Here is a 21,832-nt window from a genome sequence, read left to right on the forward strand (position 1 = left end):
CATCAAATTAGAAGTATGCCAGTGGCCCACATTTCTCCTCATATAATCAGATTATGTCTAATGTTTTCTGTATATAGAAGCACATATTTTATCTTTATTAGTGGATGTTGCTATATCAAAATTGAAATTATTTATGAAAGCAAAGTAATTGATTTCATATTTGTTAATTTATTCTTGAGGATAATTTCCTTTTGATGAATTCCCTGTCTTTTTAATATAGATACTTAAATGTCAGAATAATTTTAGAATTGAATATGTTACATATTTTATTACTATTTATGCACAGTTTGTAGCTTAGTGCACATTAACTAAATACATGTTTATTATCTTTAATATTAGAAGGATTAAGATTTCAATTAAAGAGACAAAAATCTCTACAAATTAAAATATTATTAAGCAGTATAAATAATCATTTAAATTATGTTAAAATAAATTGTAAGCAAGGCATGGTTCTGTGAAACTTCTTTCAATAATTTTTATTTCTATGGATGCCTGAGTTTCAAGCTTTTTTAGAAAAAAATTTCTTTGTAATTTTTGAATTGAAAGCTTCTTTAAAGCAGATATTAGTTTGTATTATTGATTGCATCTGCAGATATCATACAATAGTAGGATTCTCTATTAGTCTTTTTAACAGGTCTTTTTAGTGGAATTTAAATAAACACTCTGAATTTTATATCCAGTTGTTTTCTTTTTTCTAAACAAGGGGGATTTCTCTTCTTTTTATATTCATTTTTTTAGTTTTAGGTGGGCATAATATCTTTATTTTTATGTGGTGCTGAGGATTGAACCCAGTGCCTCATGCATGCTAGGCAAGCACTCTACCACTGAGCCACAACCCTAGCCCTATATTTAATTGTATTCTATTTTTGTTTGACCATTAGAAAGTACAGAAATAAATATGTTTTGTCTGGATACCAAACTTCATAGTATATAATGAGATCATTTTACTTCCTTCCTTATTTCTTAAATCTGTTTTTAGTCCTTTATTTGGTATGTTTATTTTATGTGGCTCTAAAAACTTCTTTTTTAAAAAATAAGGTTGGATGTTAAACAAATAAATACAAATGTTACCTAGTTTTAAGGAAGATTTTTTTTTCTAAGAATGTATTATTTATTCATTTATTTATTGTCAGGCTAGATCAAACCCAGGGCTTTGTGCATGATAGGCACTTTACCACTGAGCTATATTTCTAGCTGTAATTCTAAGAATGTATTTATAACGCAATTTAGTGAGAAAATAACAGTATACTTTTCAGTTATTCTTAACTTTCTTAGGATCATGAAATCTTTTTTTTTTTTTTTTTTTTAATACTGGGGATTGAATCCAGTAGTGCTTTATCATTCATCTACATCTACAGCACTTTTAATTTCTTGAGACAGGTTCTCATTAATTTTCTTAAGGCCTTCCTAAATTGCTGTGGCTGGTCTCAAACTTGCAATCCTTCTGCCTCAGCCTCCTGAGTTGCTGGGATTACAGGCCTATTTGCCATTGTGCTGGAAGGATCATGATATCTTCTGAAACCTGTGGATCTATTTTGAAAATGCCCAGGGTTGGCTAGGGGGTCATGTTAGGTTAAGAATTCCACAATTGTCCCCACTATGGCTGGACTCTTTTTTTTGGAACTGGGTTTGAACTCAGGGGCACTCAGACACTGATCCACATCTCTAGCCCTATTTTGTGTTTTATTTAGAGACAGGAACTCACTGAGTTGCTGAGCACTTCACCATTGCTGTGGCTAGCTTTGAACTCTCGATCTTCCTGTCTCAGCCTCCCAAGTCTCTGGGATTATAGGTGTGCGCCACTGCGCCAGGCTGAACCTTACTTTTTATTCAAAATAAGCAAACAAAAATAAAAACACAAACTGATTTGTAGAGGTATGTAATATTTTACTGTTTAGTCATTTGAAGTATCGCATTTTGACAATATTTTAAAGGTATTTTTTAGGATTAATTTACCTGTTGATAGTAGAATTAATATACTTAAATTAATACCTATATATGGAAGAAATTAAAATAATACAGAAGGATATATAAATAATAGTCTCACCTCATATCTCCAATTTTTGATTTATTTCAGTATATATAACCAGTTTTAATAATTTGTTTAAAATACTTAGGGTGGTTATTTCCATAATTCTGAATCATGTGCTCTCTTTTCTCTTTGATAATATGTTAAATCTAACATTATCTTTTAATTATCTTAAATCAGTTATCTCTTTTAATGATGAGATTTTTAGCTCACATTCTCCCATTTTGTATTTTGTCTATAAATGTTTGGGCAGTTACTTTCCTTTTAACACTTTAAATAGTGTTCTTTTATCTGTTTCTGGTTCCAGTAAGTTTTTACATTTTCTCTTAACTTGGTACTATGCAAGATAGAGATATTCTTGTCCTATCCTTCCTATACCTTATCTTTGTTCTATTAACAGCTAAACTTCTGTTATTTGTACTCTTATTGTTACACTGTTATGATGGGCAAAATTTATATTCTTTTCTAGGACATTTATCTTGCCTTTTTTTTTTTTTGATAAGATTTATTTTGAAAGTTGAAAGCCAGTTATCTGTGCTTACACTACTACAGTTAGCTTTTGGAACCAAGTAGTACATAACACTAGGTTTACTTTTCTTTCCTACATAGAATTCTGTAGCCCATTTTTGCCCCTGCTCAGGAGAATTTTCTTTAATGATTTTTCTCTGCTTAGGAGAACTAGAGCAGGATACAAAATTTGGAATTTGAGTATGAGAAAAGATGGTGTTTTACCTTGAATAAGAGTCAGTGTTAGAGGAACCGTGTTGGAAAAGCCTATGTGACAGGAACTTTAGGAAATGGTGAGAAAATGTAGGCAACCTGTGACAACTGAGGGTTACCTCTGACAGCCAACAAAAAGCTGGGGCCCTCAATTACACAATGCAAGATCATGAATTCTTTCCACAATCTGAAGGAGATTGGAAGAGGGTATTTTCCCACTTGAGCCACCTAAGGAGAATGAGCTCTAGCCAGTACCTTGACTACAGCCTGAGCAGATGACTCAGCTAATCTGTGTCCAGGTTTCTCATCTGTGGAGACTATGAGATAATAAATATGTATTGTTTCAAATTTCTGAGTTTGTAGTAATTTGTTACACAGCACTGGAACTGATAAATTTGTTCATATTCAAGTATATTACATTCTTTGGCATAGTTGTTTTTGTGTAGAAAACATAATGCTTTCCCATCTAATTTGATAACAAGCCACACTTCACAATGCTTTAAGATCATGATAGTCAAAAAGTCCACTTTTCTTTTCTGGTTTTGACATGATGAGTTTGCATTGGTAATAAAATAAATACAGTGTAATGATATGGCAATATGTGTGGCACTGTAAACACTGTCAAATTATAACTGTGCCACTGCAGTTTATGGTGCTCTGAGCAGCAGTGTGAGGTGATAAGAGCACCACATAGGGTTTGTCATAACTACTCAGTTCTGCTCTTGAATGAAAACAGTCATAACTACACATAAAATGTATCAGCAAGGCTTCATTTCTATGTAGCTTTATTGATGAACACTAACACTTAAATGTCTTTTTAAAATATTTATTCTTTAGTTGGACACGGTAGTTTTATTTTATTTATTTTTATGTGGTGCTGAGGATCGAACCCAGGGCCTCAAACGTGTTACATGAGCACTCTACTGCTGAGCCACAACCCCAGCCCATATATCTTATAATTTTCACATGTCACAAAATGTTATTACCTTAGTTTGAATGCTGTACAAGAATAGGAATGGGCAGGAGTGAGCCTACAGGCTATAGTTTGCTGACCTCTGTTATGTACAGACGTGAAGTAATACTGTTTGATAGATACTATGATAGGGAAAGTACTAGCACTGTTTGAGATTCATCATAAAAAGTGGTTTAATTAAAATCTAATTTGTTAAAAATATTTTTTAAAATAAAAATACCTATTACTAGTTTATGAATAGTTAGGTGAATGTGCTGAACTGAATGGAGTAAAATTGGAAATGACTTAAATTTCTCACTAACCACCATTGTCATATATATTCTTTGATTTTTCTCCCTTCCCTACCCATGAATGATATCCTAGTCAAATTCCATTGATTTTTTGCCATGTATATTTATAAGAATACTTCAGCTTTGGCAGTAGACTCATTTTCAGGCATTAAGATGACTTTTTTCATTTTTGAAATTCAATTTTAAGGTAATCTTTTCTTCCTGCCTTTTTCTCACCACTTCCCAGTTTCACAGTTGACCTCGGGCCCTGGGCCCTTTTTTAGGAAAGAGAATTAGGGGCTGTTTCTTGACTCTTTACCCAACTCATTATGCTGCCCCTTGTTCATGTTGTGTAGATAGGGTAGGGTATCAAAGGGAAGGGCCACACATCCTTCATTTTTTCAATAGGCTCTTAAATGCTATTTCTATTGTTGGGTAGTTTTGGTTCTTCAGAGGCTTTTATGGGCCTCTATGTAAAACCAACCAATCTACAAGTATATCTACATATAACTGTATGCATACACAAGCATTACAAAAAAGGTCTGTAGTATATATACCAAACTGAAAGTAATGTTTATCTCTGAGAAGGGGTGAATTGAGAGACATGGGTGTGGGCATCCCAAGGAATATTTTTTTTTGCGGGGGGGGGGGGGGAGGTGAGTACTGGGGATTGAACTCAGGGGCACTAGATCACTGAGCCACATCCCCAGCCCTATTTTGTATCTTACTTAGAGACAGGGTCTCACTGAGTTGCTTAGCGCCTCACTTTTGTTGAGGCTGGCTTTGAACTTGCAATCCTCCTGTCTTAGCCTCCTAGCTGCTGGGATTATAGGCATGTGTCACTGCAACTGGCCCCAAGGAATATTTTTGCTTCATTTGTGTTATTTGATTTTCTGTTACATGTAGAATGTGCCTTTGAATATTTCATTAATTAAACATATATGAAAAGCTATATGTTGAAAATAATGTGAAAATTCACCAAAAGAAAATTATTTCCTTCTAAGTTAAAAAAATAAAAGATTTCTTTTTTTTTTTTAACTTCTAAATTAAAATACTGATATGTTCAGAAACTTAAAAAAAAAGCTGCATTTTTGGGTTAAGTTTTATGGTAAAGGTCTGGTGCATTTTGAGATAATAATGTTCAGTTTCTTTTTTGGGGGTGGGGGGGACTGGGGATTGAACCCAGGGGAGCTTAACCACTGAGCCACATCTCGAGCCTTTTAAAATATTTTATCTAGAGACAGGGTTTTGCTGAGTGGCTGTGACTTTGCTAAATTGTGATCCTTTTGACTTAGCATCCTGAGCCTTTGGGATTACAGATGTGCGCCACCCCTGGCATTTAGTGTTTAGTTTTATATGTGTAAATGGGTACTTATTTTTAAAAATTATATTTGGAGTGTAATTGGATGTAATTTTTCTTTTTCACCCAAGTTATCAAATTTAGTGGCCACAATAGCCCTTTATTATTTTAATATAATTTGTAGGATCTTTTTGCTGTCTCTATTCATCCTTCTTATTGGTAATTTGTATATTCTGTTTTTATTCTTGATCATTTTTGCTGGTAGTTACCAGTTTTATTCACCTTTTTCTAAAGGATACAGTTGTGGTTTTATTTATTTTGTCCTTTTGCAGCCTGTTTTCAATTTTATTGATTTTTGCACTTTGGATAATTTCTCTGAATATTGAGAAAGGTTCATTGACACTTTCTTCTGCTTTATCTCATATGTTGTTTAGTGTATCCAGTGAAAGTATTTCATATATGTTTCTTTTAATTCTAGGGTGTGTTAATCAGCTTTTTATTACTGTGACAATATACAAGAGAAAATCAACTTGAGGGAATATTTATTTTAATTCATGATTTCAGACTGTGTTCACGTGGCTCCATTATTATGGGCTTTTGGTGAGGCAGAACGTCATGTCAGGGAGCATGGAGTGGAGCACAACTGCTCACCTCAGTGGTTGGAAGCAGAGAGAGAGAAAGGTGGAGAGGGGTCAGGGATAAGATATACTTTACTGGGGCATACACCCCAGTGAGCTACTTCCTTCAACTAGACCTGATTTCCTACAGTTTCCACCATCTTTCAGGAGTCCATTCAATTACGAATCCATCAGTGGGGTCGATCCTTTGATGAGATCAGAGTCTCATGATCCAGAGACCCACCTCTGAACATTGCTGCAATTGGGGACCAAGCTTTCAAACATCTGAACCTTTGTGGGACATTTCAGATCTCAACTATAACAAATGGTTTCAATTTTTTTTTTAAGGTTTGGTATTTCTGTTGAGAATTTTTGTTTTCACTCATTAAGATTATATTTTATTATAAGTCAATGGGCTATTAATAATAGTTGTTAAAATTATTTCTTTAATTTATGTCTTGTTTGCTTTTTTCTATCTTCTTAAGGGGGAAATCTAGTTGATTAAAAACTACTTCTTTTCTAATGTTAGCATTCAAGCTTCTAATTTCCCTCTAAGCACTGCTTTGGCTGGAAATTATAAACTTTATGTATTTATTTATTTGGTACTGGGGATTGAACTCAGGGGCACTCAACCACTGAGTCACATCCCCAGCCCTTTATTGTATTTTATTTAGAGGCAGTGTCTCACTGAGTTGCTTAACGCCTCACTGTTGCTGAGGCTGGCTTTGAATTCATGATCCTCTTGCTTCAGCCTCCTGATCCGCTGGGATTACAGGTGTACACCACTGTGCCCAGCTTGCAAATGATAAACTTTAATGTTTTCTTTTATTATTATTCTGTTAGAATTGTTTTCAGTTTTCTTTATGATTTCTTTTTCAACTTATGAAAAAGTATGTTTAATTATTTAAAAGTATGTTTAATTTTCAAATATTCTTGATTTCTAGATATCATATTGTTACTGATTTCTAATTTAATTCTGTTTTGATCAAAAGTACTCTAATATTTTAATTATTTGAGACTGCATATGATTTCTCTTGGTAGACATTGAAAGGAAATTTTATTCATGGTTTTGGAAATTTTATCAATGTCTCTTAGTTCAATAGTTGATGATATTTAGATCTACTGTATACATACTGCTAGTTTTGTTTTTTATCTGTTACCAAAAGAATGGTGTTAAAATTTTTTACTATAAAATTTTTTTTTACTTTTTTCTCTTTAGTTTTGTTTTCTTTGCTTCATTTTCTCATACATATGTGTATGATTTTTATGTCTTTATTGAGTTGATATTAATACCATGAAGGGGTACTACTGTGTAACCTCATCTCATTCTTCCTTTAACTTTGTCATAGCCATTTTCCTCTAGGAGTTTCAAAATGTTCCTGCATGTATGTGTAGCCAAGCTTTCTGCCATACTTCCCTTTATGGGTCACTCAGGGGCACTGTGTGAAATTCCTACTGTGAAATTGCCTCCCTTTGGTGCCATGTCCTGCAAATTCCACTACAACTGCTCCAAGCTCTGTTCTGTGATCTTGTGTGCTAAACCTTACCTCCTTGCTTTGTATTCAGGAAATTCTCAATAGGCAGCTTGGTGGACTCACTTTCTGTCACAGTATAAACTGATACCTGAAAACAGATCCTTCCTATGTTTTGTACAGTTAAAGTTGCTTATAACAGGAAGAATTGTTTACTATCAGTTAATGTGTTATGGCTAGAAGCAGAGGTCTCATTCAGCTTTACATGTAGTGAACAGAAATTTACAGTTTCACCTACAAATAAAAAAATATGGCAAACAAAACATTAAAAATAGATTGTTAGAACTTATTGCAAATTTGGGGGTTGCTGAAAATTAACCGGGTAACACTTTTTGTTTCAATTTTTGTTATGTCTGCATTGTATAATCAATTTCAGAGACAGGAATTAGTCCTTGGTATTGGTTTTTTTTAAAATAATTTTTTAGTTGTAGATGAACACAATATCTTTATTTATTTATTTTTATTTGTGGCTGAGGATCGAACCCAGTGTCTCACACATGAGAGGCAAGCACTTTACCATTGAGCTACAACCCCAGTCTTTGTTGTCTTTTTTTTTTTTTATTAGTGACTATCTTTTGAAGTCAAAACCTTTTTTTTAATTGCAAAGAATAGAAGACCACTCAGATTGTTCAAAGAGAAGTAGGGAGATCATGTAGTAAGGTTGCAGATTTACCACATGATCGAGGTACATTTGAGGGCTGAAATTTCTAAATAAGATGAATGGGACAGAATTTTACAAAAGACTTGAACATTTCATTCATATATTTTGTAAGGTTGATACTTGTCAGCATTTCTTAGCCTTGTGGGGGGAATATATATATATATATATATATATATATATATATATATTTGTGTATATGTATGTATGTATATATTGGTGCCAGGGATTGAACCTAGCTGTGCTTAACTCCTGAGTCACATCCCAAGCCCTTTTTAAATATTTTTTTTAGAGACAGGGTCTCACTGAGTTGTTTGGGGCCTCACTAAGTTGCTGAGGCTGGCATTGAATTCATGATCCTTCTGCTTCAGCCTCCCTAGCCACTGGGATTATAAGGGCATGTGCCATTTTAAGACCTGGTTCAAATGATATTTTCAAATTGTTTTCCTTGAGACATAGCAAGAATGTTTTTGTCTTTTCAGTCTTATGCTCTTTTCCTGTATATACAGGACAATAAATATTTGAATTAATAAGACCAAATGAATATATATTTGAAGACTGAAGTTATTAAGTATATGAACATGGGAAGATACTTTTCTTAAGATATTTTACTAATTTTCAAAATGTATTCTGTCTTGCTTCTTTTAAATAGAAACTATTTCTTAATTTCCTGGAATTTTTAAAAAAACTTTTTCCCCCTCTAATTAAGGTGATTTCAAGTTGGAAGGTCTGTTATTGAATGTATATTTTTGGTGAAACAGTTTCTTTTGCTCCTTTTTAATTTTTTAAAAGTAACTGAATCCCTGATTTCTTTGTTGTTTTTTGTTTTTGTGATTTCTTTGGTATTAAAATATGGAAATAAAGGATAATGACTAATTTAGGAATCTACTGTGATTTGATTTTAATGGGCATCGACAAATAGAAATACATCATTGCCTGAGCAGTTGTTATTTATTTCCCAAACACACATTTTAAAATTTTATTAGTTGACTAATTGTCTTTTCTTAATGTTCTAGCTGTTCATTGATATCAGCTTACATCACTGAGAAGATAATTTTGAAGACATGTTTTGTTGAAAAGACAACTGAGAAAGATTTTACGAATGGGATGAACACGCTCCAGTTGATTGACTACCTACTGCAATTTGAATGTTAACGTTACCCGCCTGGTACAGTTACCTAGTGATGTACCTATTCTCACAATACCCTATTTCAGCGTGCTTGTCTTGATTAAAGAATTCAAAGTGGAGTACCGCAAACTTGATATGGATAATAAAAAGAAAGACAAGGACAAATCAGATGATAGAATGGCACGACCTAGTGGTCGATCAGGGCACAACACTCGAGGAACTGGGTCTTCATCATCTGGAGTTTTAATGGTTGGACCTAACTTTAGAGTTGGAAAAAAAATTGGATGTGGCAATTTTGGAGAATTACGATTAGGTAAGACTGTTTTATTTATTTCATTATGTGAAGAGCATTTTTTAAAAATGGAGGTTACTTTTTAATGAAAAGGATTTAGTCATCTAAGTTTTTAGTTACTTAATTGGATTATGTTGATTTAAAGAATATGTTGAAAATTTCTTATGTGCTGATATTTTCATTTGTAAGGAAATCCCCGTAATAGGAATGTCTGTACTTTCTTGAGATTAACCCTTCTTATTTCTTAAGGATCTGAGAATACAAGAAAGTAGCTTTTAAAGGCCTAGCAGATTGAAATAGCTGCCAGAAGGCTTTTGAGTATGTTCTTTGGACTATATTATTTAGTTTCCTTTTTCATATTTCAAAATATTTAATATCTAACCACTTTAAGACCATGTATGTGACTAAAATGAAAGTTAATATACTGAAATGTATGCACTTAACAATGTAATGAAATTTACATTGTTGTAATTAAATTTTTTTCTTTCTACTCTTTTCCTCCCCTCTCCCCTGCCCAGGTATGTCTGGGGTGAGACTCAGGAGTACATATTGACAAAGGATTCACAGAATTGGCTTAGGTTTTTGTAGTTAGGCAAATTTTAGAATTGGTGGTCTAATTGAACTTTGTAACTCTACATTTGGGAAAATTGAGACTCAGAGAAAGTTACTTGCTAGATTTCATCCAGAAATTTAATGACAGTTCTCAGGATCAAAATCTAAATCTTTTATTTCTTAGTACTGCAGAGGTAATCGCCGACTCGATTGAAGAGAAACAAGGACGTGGCATGGTTATGTAAGAGTCAGTATGGAGGTACATTGAGGACTCTGGTCAATGGATCACCAAGAGTGGGAGCTTTAGAAATTAAAAAAAGAAAATTCTGGCTTGATGATTTTCCTTAGATCCAACCCTGCTTCTAGAAATAAATCCAGTTGTGTTTATCTACTCAACTACTTCTTATAATCTTATAAAACATTCTAATTTGTAGTGACTCTTTAATATCATTAGTTTTGTGTTGTTAATGTACTTTAAATATTTGAATTAAGCAAGCTAATAAAAAGGCAGTGACATACTTTATACATAGCTATAACATGATGTGGCTGGCAGACTTGAATTTCATAGGGAATCAAATACTTGAAGGAGTAAATGTTTACATTTTATTTCTTGAGACATGTTAAATTAGATGCTTTGAAATTCTTAAACTGTTTCTGAGTTAGAAAAACCAGATTATTTCCTTGAGGTCTAATTTTGAGCAATATCCATTTATTTAATTCTTAACACTTACAATGCACTAGAAAAATATAAAAATGGTTCCTGCCAATTTGGAGCATATAAGTCATTTTAACCACTCAAGGGCCTCAAATTCTTCATAATTGGATTATTTCCACTTTCAGGTTATTGTGAGGGTTGAATTTAGATGATAGTGTAAAAGGAACAGCATTATATTTGAATATTCTTTGTCCATTTAAAAAAATTTAAAAATATCTTTGTTTTGTTTATTTGTTTTTATGTGGTGCTGAGGATCGAACCCAGTGCTTCACATGTGCAAGGCACAAGTGCTCTGCCACCGTGCCAATAATCCTCGCCCTCTTTGGCCATTTTTAAGCAAAATTGTTTCATATCATTTTTTTTTCAAGATAACCGTACACACATATACATTTATACACTACATACACATTTTGTGTGTGTATATATGTGTTTGTGCATATTCACACAAAACAAATCCAGTGGACCATATTGCCCAAGACAATATGAGAAACTATAAGAACCATATACTGAAACTGTACTATGTATTGTAAAAAGCAGCAAAACATGCCTTTCTTTTGCAGTCCATGAATAAACAGGATTAGAAATAAGAAGACTTCTTAGTACATCTATTTATATATGTAATGTATCTATAAGTATTAATTGTATATATACATGTGTGATATTTATATATTAGCATGTATATCTATGTGTCTCAGTTATATGTATATGTATATAAACATATATATATATATATAAAATATATACCTGTGTGTGTGTGTGTGTGAGAACACACATACAACAGAGATCAACTAATAATTTTATCCTTCCTTATTCATAGACTATACTAAAGGAGCATTGTACTTCTAGCTTCAAATCCCCAAATGTTTTTCTATTTTGAAAAAGTTATAAGCAATATTCTTTCTGTACTTGGATAAACAGTTTCTAATGTTAAAAGTTGGTTTGGATTCTAAAAATACTTTAAAAAAAAACAGTAATAGGCTCATCTTGATTATTCTTAGTACTGAATTTTTTTTGTGGTTGGTATTGGATAAGAAAAGAAGTATAAAGTAAACTTTGTGGGCTGCACAGTTAGTAATTTCTATTTTGTTAGAAGACTATCTCTCATGTTGTAGAGCATTAAAAGCTTCAGACCTCTTGGGCACCAAAAAAAGAGTTGCAATCCTATACACAATGCAGAATATCCCTCCTTGCCTAAATGCCTCAAGGAAAGGCAGTCTTGCACACTGTTGTAAATGATTCTTATAGGTAATTAGTTAAAAAAAAAAAAAGGATCATGAGATTTAAAAAAAAAGTTATATCTTAAAAAATCATATATTGAAATAAATGTGTTAAGCATTTTTATCTGTATTTTTTATTTTAAATGATGTGTTGGTATATATTTGTGATTTGTTTGTTTGTTTGTTTGTTTCTTTTTTTTTTTTTTTTTTTGGTACTGAGGATTGAATCTAGTGGCTAGTGGCACTCTACCACTGAGCTACATTCTCGGCCTGTTCATGTTTTTATTTTGAGATTGGGTTTCACTAAATTGCTGAGGTTGGCCCTGAACTTGAAATATTCCTGCCTTAGCCTATGGAGTTACTGGGATTCCAGGTGTGCCTGGCTTGTGGTTTCATTTATGTGTTGGTGGTAAGGCTTACAATATGTATTGGTAGATGTATTTTTTAGCTTAGGTAGTGAATGGAAACCATTAGAATTTTTTTTTCATAGACTCTGAATGAGATTAATCATAGCAAGCATATATATATATATGTATGTATGGTTGTATTGTATAATTTTTATTTTTCTGTGTTTTTGTGAGTTTTGGACATTTTCAAAGCCTTTCTGGCTAGGGAAAGACTGCCCCTCTGGCTGTTAGTCAGTTTTTAAAGATAGCAAAGGACTCAGCTGGGAGAATAATGCCTTTGATAATGTAAACTAACCAACCCATTGCCTTGTCTCCTCTATCTGGCCTATACTCCCAAGAGGCAGTATTTCTCTGCTTTGATCATCCAGAGCCAGCAACCATGCAAGTAGAGAGCACCCTTAAAGCCCAAAAGTCACTGGAATTATGGAGAGTAGCCAATTCTAAATTGTTTACCCTGCCTTGTCTTACCTTTCTCTTGACAATTCCAATAAAGGCCTTGGGCTAACCTCTCCTTTTGCTCCTGTCTTCTGCCACCTAACCCCAGCCTAGTGCTTTTCCTGTGACTACATGGTATGCAGTGTGACTCCTTAAGACTTGTGAGTATAGTGAACTTTGTTTACCTGAGCCTCTCCTGTGTTTTGTTGTAGCTGCACTTAATTATCATATAAAAGAATACGAACCAAAACAGGCAGGTGGACCAATGGTATAGAATAGAGGACACAGAGACTAATCCACAAAGTTACAACTATCTTATATTTGATAAAGGGGCTAAAAGCATGCAATGGAGGAAGGATAGCATCTTCAACAATTGGTGTTGGGAAAACTGGAAATCCATATGCAACAAAATGAAACTGAATCCCTTTCTCTCGCCATGCACAAAAGTTAACTCAAAATGGATCAAGGAGCTTGATATCAAATCAGAGACTCTGCGTCTGATAGAAGAAAAAGTTGGCTCCGATCTACATATTGTGGGGTTGGGCTCCAAATTCCTTAATAGGACACCCATAGCACAAGAGTTAATAACAAGAATCAACAAATGGGACTTACTTAAACTTAAAAGTTTTTTCTCAGCAAGAGAAACAATAAGAGAGGTAAATAGGGAACCTACATCCTGGGAACAAATCTTTACTCCTCACACTTCAGATAGAGCCCTAATATCCAGAGTATACAAAGAACTCAAAAAATTAAACAATAAGATAACAAATAACCCAATCAACAAATGGGCCAAGGACCTGAACAGACACTTCTCAGAGGAGGACATACAATCAATCAACAAGTACATGAAAAAATGCTCACCATCTCTAGGAGTCAGAGAAATGCAAATCAAAACCACCCTAAGATACCATCTCACTCCAGTAAGATTGGCAGCCACTATGAAGTCAAACAACAACAAGTGCTGGCGAGGATGTGGAGAAAAGGGTACACTTGTACATTGTTGGTGGGACTGCAGATTGGTGCGGCCAATTTGGAAAGCAGTTTGGAGATTCCTGGGAAAGCTGGGAATGGAACTACCATTTGACCCTGCTATTGCCCTTCTCGGACTATTCCCTGAAGACCTTAAAAGAGCATGCTACAGGGATACTGCCACATCGATGTTCATAGCAGCACAATTCACAATAGCTAGACTGTGGAACCAACCCAGATGCCCTTCAATAGATGAATGGATAAAAAAAAGTGGCATCAATACACAATGGAGTACTATACAGCAATAAAAAATGACAAAATCATAGAATTTGCAGGGAAATGGATGGCACTAGAGCAGATTATGCTTAGTGAAGCTAGCCAATCCCTAAAAAACAAATACCAAATGTCTTCTTTGATATAATGAGAGCAACTATGAACAGAGCAGGGAGGAAGAGTAGGAAGAAAAGAGTAACATTAAACAGAGACATGAGATGGGAGGGAAAGGGAGAGAAAAGGGAAATTGCATGGAAATGAAGGGAGACCCTCATTGCTATACAAAATTACATATAAGAGGTTGTGAGGGCAATGGGAAAATAAACAAGGAGAGAAATGAATTACAGTAGATGGGGTAGAGAGAGAAGATGGAGGGGAGGGGAGCGGGGATAGTAGGGGATAGGAAAGGTATCAGAATACAACAATTACTAATAGGGCATTATGTAAAATTGTGGATGTGTAACCGACGTGATTCTGCAATCTGCATTTGGGGTAAAATTGGGGGTTCATAACCCACTTCAATCTAATGTATGAAATATGATATGTCAAGAGCTTTGTAATGTTGTGAACAACCAATAAAAAAAAATTTAAAAAAAAAGAAAGAAAAAGAATACGAAGAAGGATGTTTTATGTTGCTTTATGAATTATGGTATCTGAAAAAAGATATTGTAACTTTTGACATAATTAAGTTTTCCATGGGATTTTTCATAACTTCTTTTATTAATGTTTGTTTCTCCTCTTATTCATATGTAGTTTTTATATTTTCCTTATTTTAATGTTTGTGTTTGAGAATTGTTTTATTGAAAATTCTACTGGCCTTCCAAGATACATCAACTACATAGGCAGATTTGGGTGAATTCATCATTTTTATGTTTATTGATTTTTCTGTTGCTAACTAAAGCTCATTATAAATCTTAGACGGGTGAAAGGGGCAGGGAGGAGGCATGGGGTTAGAAATGATAGTGGAATGTGATGGTCATCATTATCCAAAGTACATGTATGAAGACATTAATTGCTGTGAATATGCTTTGTATACAACCAGAGATATGAAAAATTGTGTTCTATATGTGTAACATGAATTATAATGCATTCTGCTGTGATATAAATTTTAAAAAATTATTAATAAAAAAGACTTAAAAACATAATAACTCAATAATTGATTATGATGCTGTGACCAAAAAAATCCCCAAATATAATGGATTTAAGCACTTAATTCTTCTTCTTTCCCATTACATAGATTAGAGGGCGAGCACTCAAAGCTGTTAGGGTACCTCTGCATCCTTAATATGTGGCTTTGGTGTCTGTGTAAGGTGATTGTTGTGGTTGTTGACTTCTTGCATCCAGCCAGCTAGCCAGCCAGGAAGTTAGAAGAAAAAGAGTGAGGAATATGTGCATCAATTCCTGGAAGTGGGGAGTGACATACCTACTGTCCACTGATATGCAGAACTTAGTCACATGGACACACTAAACTGAAAGAAAGGCTGAGAAATGTAGTCTGTAGTAGGGTAGTCATTCTCAAGTTTGGGCATTTTATTATTATGGAAAGAATAGAATGGATGTTGGTGGATACCTTTAGTCCCTGTTATAAATATTTATGCAGTTTCTGAAGAATATAGTTTTCTATAATAATTACCATCCTAGCACCACAATATTGGTAAAACTATCTTTTCAAGTTCAATGTGACAGAAAGCGCTATTGGAAATGTCTTTTGAAACGGAATTAAAACTAATTAACTAGCACAAGTCTACTTGGGAGCCTTCTTTTAATGGGATTCCTTCAATATGTATATTTCCTCCCTCTCACACCATATACACATACACATAGTTTATGTGCATCATTTGTTTATTCATGCTTCCAAACAAATATTGATTAAACACTATGTGAGACCATGGCTATGGTAGGTGACAAAAATGCTTTTATATTGTTTAATATTTGTTAATGTTTATAACTATGACCCACCCCTCCAACTTCAGCAGAATGTCCAGTGTTCGAAAACAGATGATGCTTTTAGGATTTAATGCTTTCTGCTCTGAGCAAAAAGGTAGATGCTAGACCATGTAAAAGCCAATAAACACAATAGTTTTGGAAGTATTTGGTATATTTTGGTTCTTTGGGATCTGTGTTTAATATAACTTCTTGTAAGCTCTTTTTTTCCCTGTGTACTTGTGAATAAACATAATATAAAAAAATTGTGAAAAGATAATATCTTGAGGAAATGCAAATTTCATCAAGAACCAGGATTGTTCATTTGTTAATTAGATGCCAGTCTTTGAGATTAAGTTCCTTATTTTATTGTTATTTACTATAAGCTTACTTGAGGAAAACTAAAATTTCATGCATAATACGTTCTTGAAAATGTATATGAAGACATCTAGAGTGCTACCTTGGGTAAGAATATTAAATATTCTCTAATATTTAAAAAATGTTTATATGGGTTCAGTGAGTATATAAATAGAGTTTAAGGTTTACCACTTTTGGTATGTTTATATATAAAGTTCCACCTTTGTGCCAGATATATGGAATTTATGAGACTTCTGCTACTCAGCATTAGTACCAATGTATGATTTTTTTCTCTTTGCTTTTACTTATTTTCATATAATAAGGAAAAATTTAGAAAAATATTATAATACTTGTATGAAAAATGTTGAACAAAGGTGGATATATATCTGAAGCTGATATTTTCTTAGAAATTTTACTACCGTTCATTGCTGCTGTATGAAAGGAGATTGAGTATTATGCAGAAAAATTGTGTCTATGGAAATCAATGATTAGCTACTCAGTACTCAGTAGCAAATATGACTGGGACCAGTTACTTTCACAGTTAAAAAGATAAATCTGTCATTTTTTTATCCTTTATTACAAGAAAAAATATTGGAAATTCAGAAATCACATGTGATACTATCTGTTATTTTTATTCTTTAAATGTACTTGTAAAGGTATACATTAATTTGTATATTAGATTATTTTCATGTACTATTACTTCCAAATTCTCCATAGTATTATCCTTAGGCTACAGATTTTGACCCATTGGAATTTTTTAGATTATGGCCAATGCCAAAGTGTACTGCAATTTTTTTAGAATTTTCTGTATGCTAATGATGTTAAGTCTCTATTTTAGTTCGTCATTTACGTTTTCTTTGCATATAATAAAGTTTTTCATCATTCAACCAAATCTATATAAAACCTTTTGATTTTTAAAATATCTTCTTATGCTTAGAAAGTCTTCCATATATTGGGATGGCAAATATTTTTTCTTGTCTAAGGTTATATTTTTTGGAGTTAATTTGGTCATAAGATGAAGTGCTAATAACCCCTTTTTCTCAAAGTGTTGTTAACTAGTTTTTCAGAGCCGATTACTGAATAATATTTTTCTTTTTTTGTTGTAGTTTTAATATAGATCTTTTTCTGTATATTGATATATTAATAAGATTAAATATGAGTCTCAATAAGATTATATCACATAATAATGAAGGTTTTAAAATGAGATGATGGATAGGAAAGGAATTTTATATTTCTGTTTTTATATAGAAGTGATACTTTAAAAAATTTATTTAGCATGCATTGATTATTGATTACTCTCTAAATTGTTTACAGGGCTGGGTGCAAGTGGCACATGCCTGTAATCCCAGCAACTCGGGAGGATGAGGCAGGAGGATTGAGAGTTCAAAGCCAGCCTCAGCAACTTAGGCCATAAACAACTGAGACCCTGTCTCAGAATGAAAAATAAAAAGAGCAAGGGATGTGGCTCATGTGGCTCAGTAGTAATGTGCCCCTAGCTTCAACCCCCAGTGCAAAAACAAAAAAAAACAAAAAACAAAACAAAAAATTGTCTACAATATTACAACAAAATCAGAATCTTTCTATTTTTGTAAGTGGGATAACATGTTTATTAGTATCACTTTCTACTCAATATGTGATATGCTAAATATATTATTGAGTTGATTAATTAAAATATTTTCTTGTTGAGGTGTTTTTGCTTAATAGTTAAGGCTTTTTACTTCATTTAAATGTATTATTTTCTCCAGAATTGTGAGAAAACAAATTTCTATTCTTTATATAAAAAAACCCATAATGTATTATTTCCCTTTTCCTTCCCAGAGTACAATTTATATATCTTTAAAAATTTTGTTAACAATAGAATTTTATCCAGTCATGATGAAGAACGAAAATTTTTAATTTGCAGTAAAATGGACAGAACTTGAGAATATAATGTTAAGAGAAATAAGCCAAACTCAGAAAGTCAAGAATTGTAAGTTTTCTCTCATATGTGAAAACTAAAAAGGAAAAGGAATTGAAGGGGAAGGAGGAATCTCAGTAGAGGAAAAGGGATCAGGGAGAGGGAGGAGGGGAGGGAAAGAAGAAATACTGGGGAGTGATATTGGTCAAATTATATAGTTATATTGTGTGTAGGTGTGAATATGTAACAACAAATCCCACCATTAATTTCAAGCATAGTACACCAATAAAAATATAGAAAAATTTTTTAGCAGAAACTGATATTTTTTTCTTTCTTTTTCAAGGGAAAAATTTATACACGAATGAATATGTGGCAATTAAGCTGGTAAGTTCATATATCTTGCTTTTCCTTAATTATTTCCTTGTTTATGTTTTAATTATGTTTCATTTTCATATCATTTATAATTTGGGTATTTATTTGAAGGGAAAATAATATGCATAGTCTGCTTTTTTTCATTACTAAAATGCTAATATCATCATGACCTTCAAGTACATGATTGATCTGTGTAGAATGTTAGTGTTTCTCTGTGCTTCACAAACTAAGTCCTTTTACTTTGGCAACTTTACCGAATAAATTTTGGCTCTATTTTTTTTTCTTTTAGTTATAGATGAACCCAATACCTTTATTTTATTTTATTTTTTGTGGTGCTAAGGATTGAACTCAGTGCCTCACGCATGCTAGGCAAGTGCTCTACTACTGAGCCACAACTCCAGCCCAATTTTCACCCAATTTTTAATTTAAGGTAGCATTTTTAATTAGATAAAAATTAGAAAGCAAGATTTCTCTTCCTGATTCAAACATTTGGACAAAACAAATGTGTCCTTAAGTATTCAGAATTACATTCTTTGAAAACATACTTTCAAGTAAGCTTCTGAAATTTTTTCTATTGACATTTTATAAATCAGGTAAAGCTGGCTATTGTTTGACTTTTAGGGTTCAGAAATGCTTGACATGGCTGTAGGATAGCAGGGAAAACTGGCTCCCCTGGGACTAGTCTGGGTTGGTTTGTTGTTTTTGAGGCAGGACCTCATGACATTGCCCAGGCTGTCCTTGCATCCATGATTCTCCTAGTATCTCCAAGTATCTGAGATGACAGGAATGCACTACCTTATGTGACTTCATGGGACGGTTCTGAAGTCCTGAATGTGCTACTATAATAGTTAGAGGATGGATCTCTTTGGAAGAATTGGGACCTAGGAATTATTTTTATAAGCCATACTTTGCTCTTCTATCTGACTTGCCACCCACGTTTCCTTGAGGCTTAGCATGGCTTGGTTTTTTGGTCTGCTTGCCTTTGCCAATCTTGTCTCTGCCGATATAATTTGTGTTATTAGGGTGATATGAAACTAATATATAAAGGAGAGCCTTTTTGAGGAAGAGGCCAGTAGGAGGAATTAGAATAACTTTTGAGATGAAGTAGAAAACTCCTATTTAATGTGTCTTTGTGAGTATAGACCAAGTTTCACTGTAAGAAATACTGTTTATTTTCACTTGAAAATAAAGATGTATAGTAGACTATAGCACCATAAGGAGAGATTGGCTGGTTGATATTTGGCATTTGTTTGATAAGTTCACTTTGATTTCAAGTTTATTCCTTGGCATTATATTAGAAAATCTTATTTTAGTTAGTTAATTAATTAAATTTTGTGTTACTGGAAATTGAATTCAGCAATCCAGCACTCTACTACTGAGTTATATACACCCTAGCACCTATCACATAAAATCTGATTAGGTCATTATACCAAGATTGTTTCTGTTTCTAGAGTTGGATTTACATTCTCACAGTTAATTTCTCAGAAATGAAAATATTCAGCAGGGTTTATTTCTAATTTATAATGACATATTTTATTATTATGGGTGCAAAGTGCCTAAATTAGTATAAACAATGTTTCCTTCCTGTAGGCTGATCTACATAGAAAACTAAATTAAAACTTAAAGTTTCCTCATGAGCATGAAATCAGTATACAGAAGAGGAGTTACTATATGTGAATCATAGTGAGGAGGCCCAGGATACAGGAGCTGGACAGTAACTGAATGGACCCTATTGATTTTTCTTTCTTTGGAATTCTTCCTTTCCATGTTCAAGGCCAATGTTCTTGAGTCTAGACATTTTATGGTTTTGGGTTTGAGGGGGTAGAGTGTAAGTATAGAGGTATGGCCTGTATTCTGTGTTACTGATGCAGCATCCTGTAGTGAGTAGCTGCATTCAAGAAAATATGTCCTGTATGTCAGTCATTTTAATCAGCTAGACCAAGGCAGCTAAACCATGTGTCAAAGCAGGAGCCACTGCTCTAGGCAACTTTCCTTGTCTATTTCAGTCATCAAGTAGTGACCTTAGATCATTTATTTTTTAGATTTGGTACTTGTTTGTTTTCTTCATACCTCTCATGCCTTAGCAACCATTTGTTCTGTCATTTTTAAGTCTTCTTACACATACATACAAGCATTGCTTTTTAGTTTATTTTGTGGCATATCACTATCCCTTTAATTATGTTTTTTCCTTTAAAAATTTTGTCATTTTTTAAAGCACAGCAATCAGCTTTACATATAATAATTTCTCAGAATACTTGGTGGTAACGGGGAATATGTTTAGAATCTATGTCTTTAGTATTTTGAGGTTGAAGTATGGTATTTAGTCATGCTTTCCTCAAGCTTATCCAAAAAATATACTGGGAGGACAGAAAAATCTTCACATAAATTGTTTAGACCATAGTTTGGTATTTCTATGTGCTTTTTAAAAAATATATAATGGTATCCTAGTCCATGCCGATAGTTTGTTTTCAAATAATTTTTCAATTTGACCTTGTCCATCACCCTCAGAGATTTTGCACATGAATAATGAAAATGTCACCCTGTTGTAAAGGGACTTTTGCTATGTGATGGTATAATAAAATTTTATTGCTAGTTAAGTACTGGAATCTAGTTGATCAAGTCAGTTATGTGTCTTTATTTTTTACCTAGGGGATATTGTATGTAATTTCACTTATGATTGCATAAATTGGCATCTTTTAAAAATTTGTTCTTTTTACATACACATGACAGTAGAGTGTATTTTTGACATATTATACATACATAGAGTATGACTTATTCTAACTAGGATTCCATTCTTGTGGTTGTACATGATGTGCAGTTTCACTGGTGGTGTTTTCATATATGAATGTAGGAAATTTATGTTCAATTCATTCTACTGTCTTTCCTATTCCCATTCCCCCTATCTTCCCTTCATTCCCCTTTGTCTAATCCAGTGAATTTCTACCTTTTCTATACTGTTATTGTGTGTTGGCATCCACCTATTAAAGAGAACATTTGGCCTTTGATTTTTGAGATTGGCTTGTTTCACATAGCATGATAGTCTCCAGATCTATTCATAAATGGGCATCTTGTACATTTTAAGATTACATATTTTCAGATTGTTATCTGAAGAATTACAGATAATAAGGTACTATGTAGAAGGTACTGTTTTAAGCACATTGTATGTATCTGTTACCTTGTTATACTTTCCTATTGG

The 21,832-nt window shown here is 33.2% G+C and overlaps 1 protein-coding gene across 3 annotated transcripts in view; it reads left to right on the forward strand.

Annotated features, from left to right (window-relative positions):
- The window catches only part of CSNK1G3 (casein kinase 1 gamma 3), a 115,813-nt gene that overhangs the window by 18,292 nt on the left and 75,689 nt on the right, over positions 1-21,832 (forward strand). For all 3 annotated transcript variants that reach the window (XM_081310819.1, XM_081310818.1, XM_081310820.1), the window contains exons 2-3: positions 9,115-9,540; positions 18,608-18,648. In XM_081310819.1, the coding sequence (XP_081166945.1) occupies positions 9,363-9,540; positions 18,608-18,648 (219 nt within the window). In that variant the 5' untranslated portion in view covers positions 9,115-9,362. The remainder of the gene's footprint in view (positions 1-9,114; positions 9,541-18,607; positions 18,649-21,832) is intronic.

The sequence above is a fragment of the Spermophilus citellus genome (genome assembly GCF_964194105.1).
Source record: "Spermophilus citellus genome assembly, chromosome: 1".
Lineage (NCBI taxonomy): Eukaryota > Metazoa > Chordata > Mammalia > Rodentia > Sciuridae > Spermophilus > Spermophilus citellus.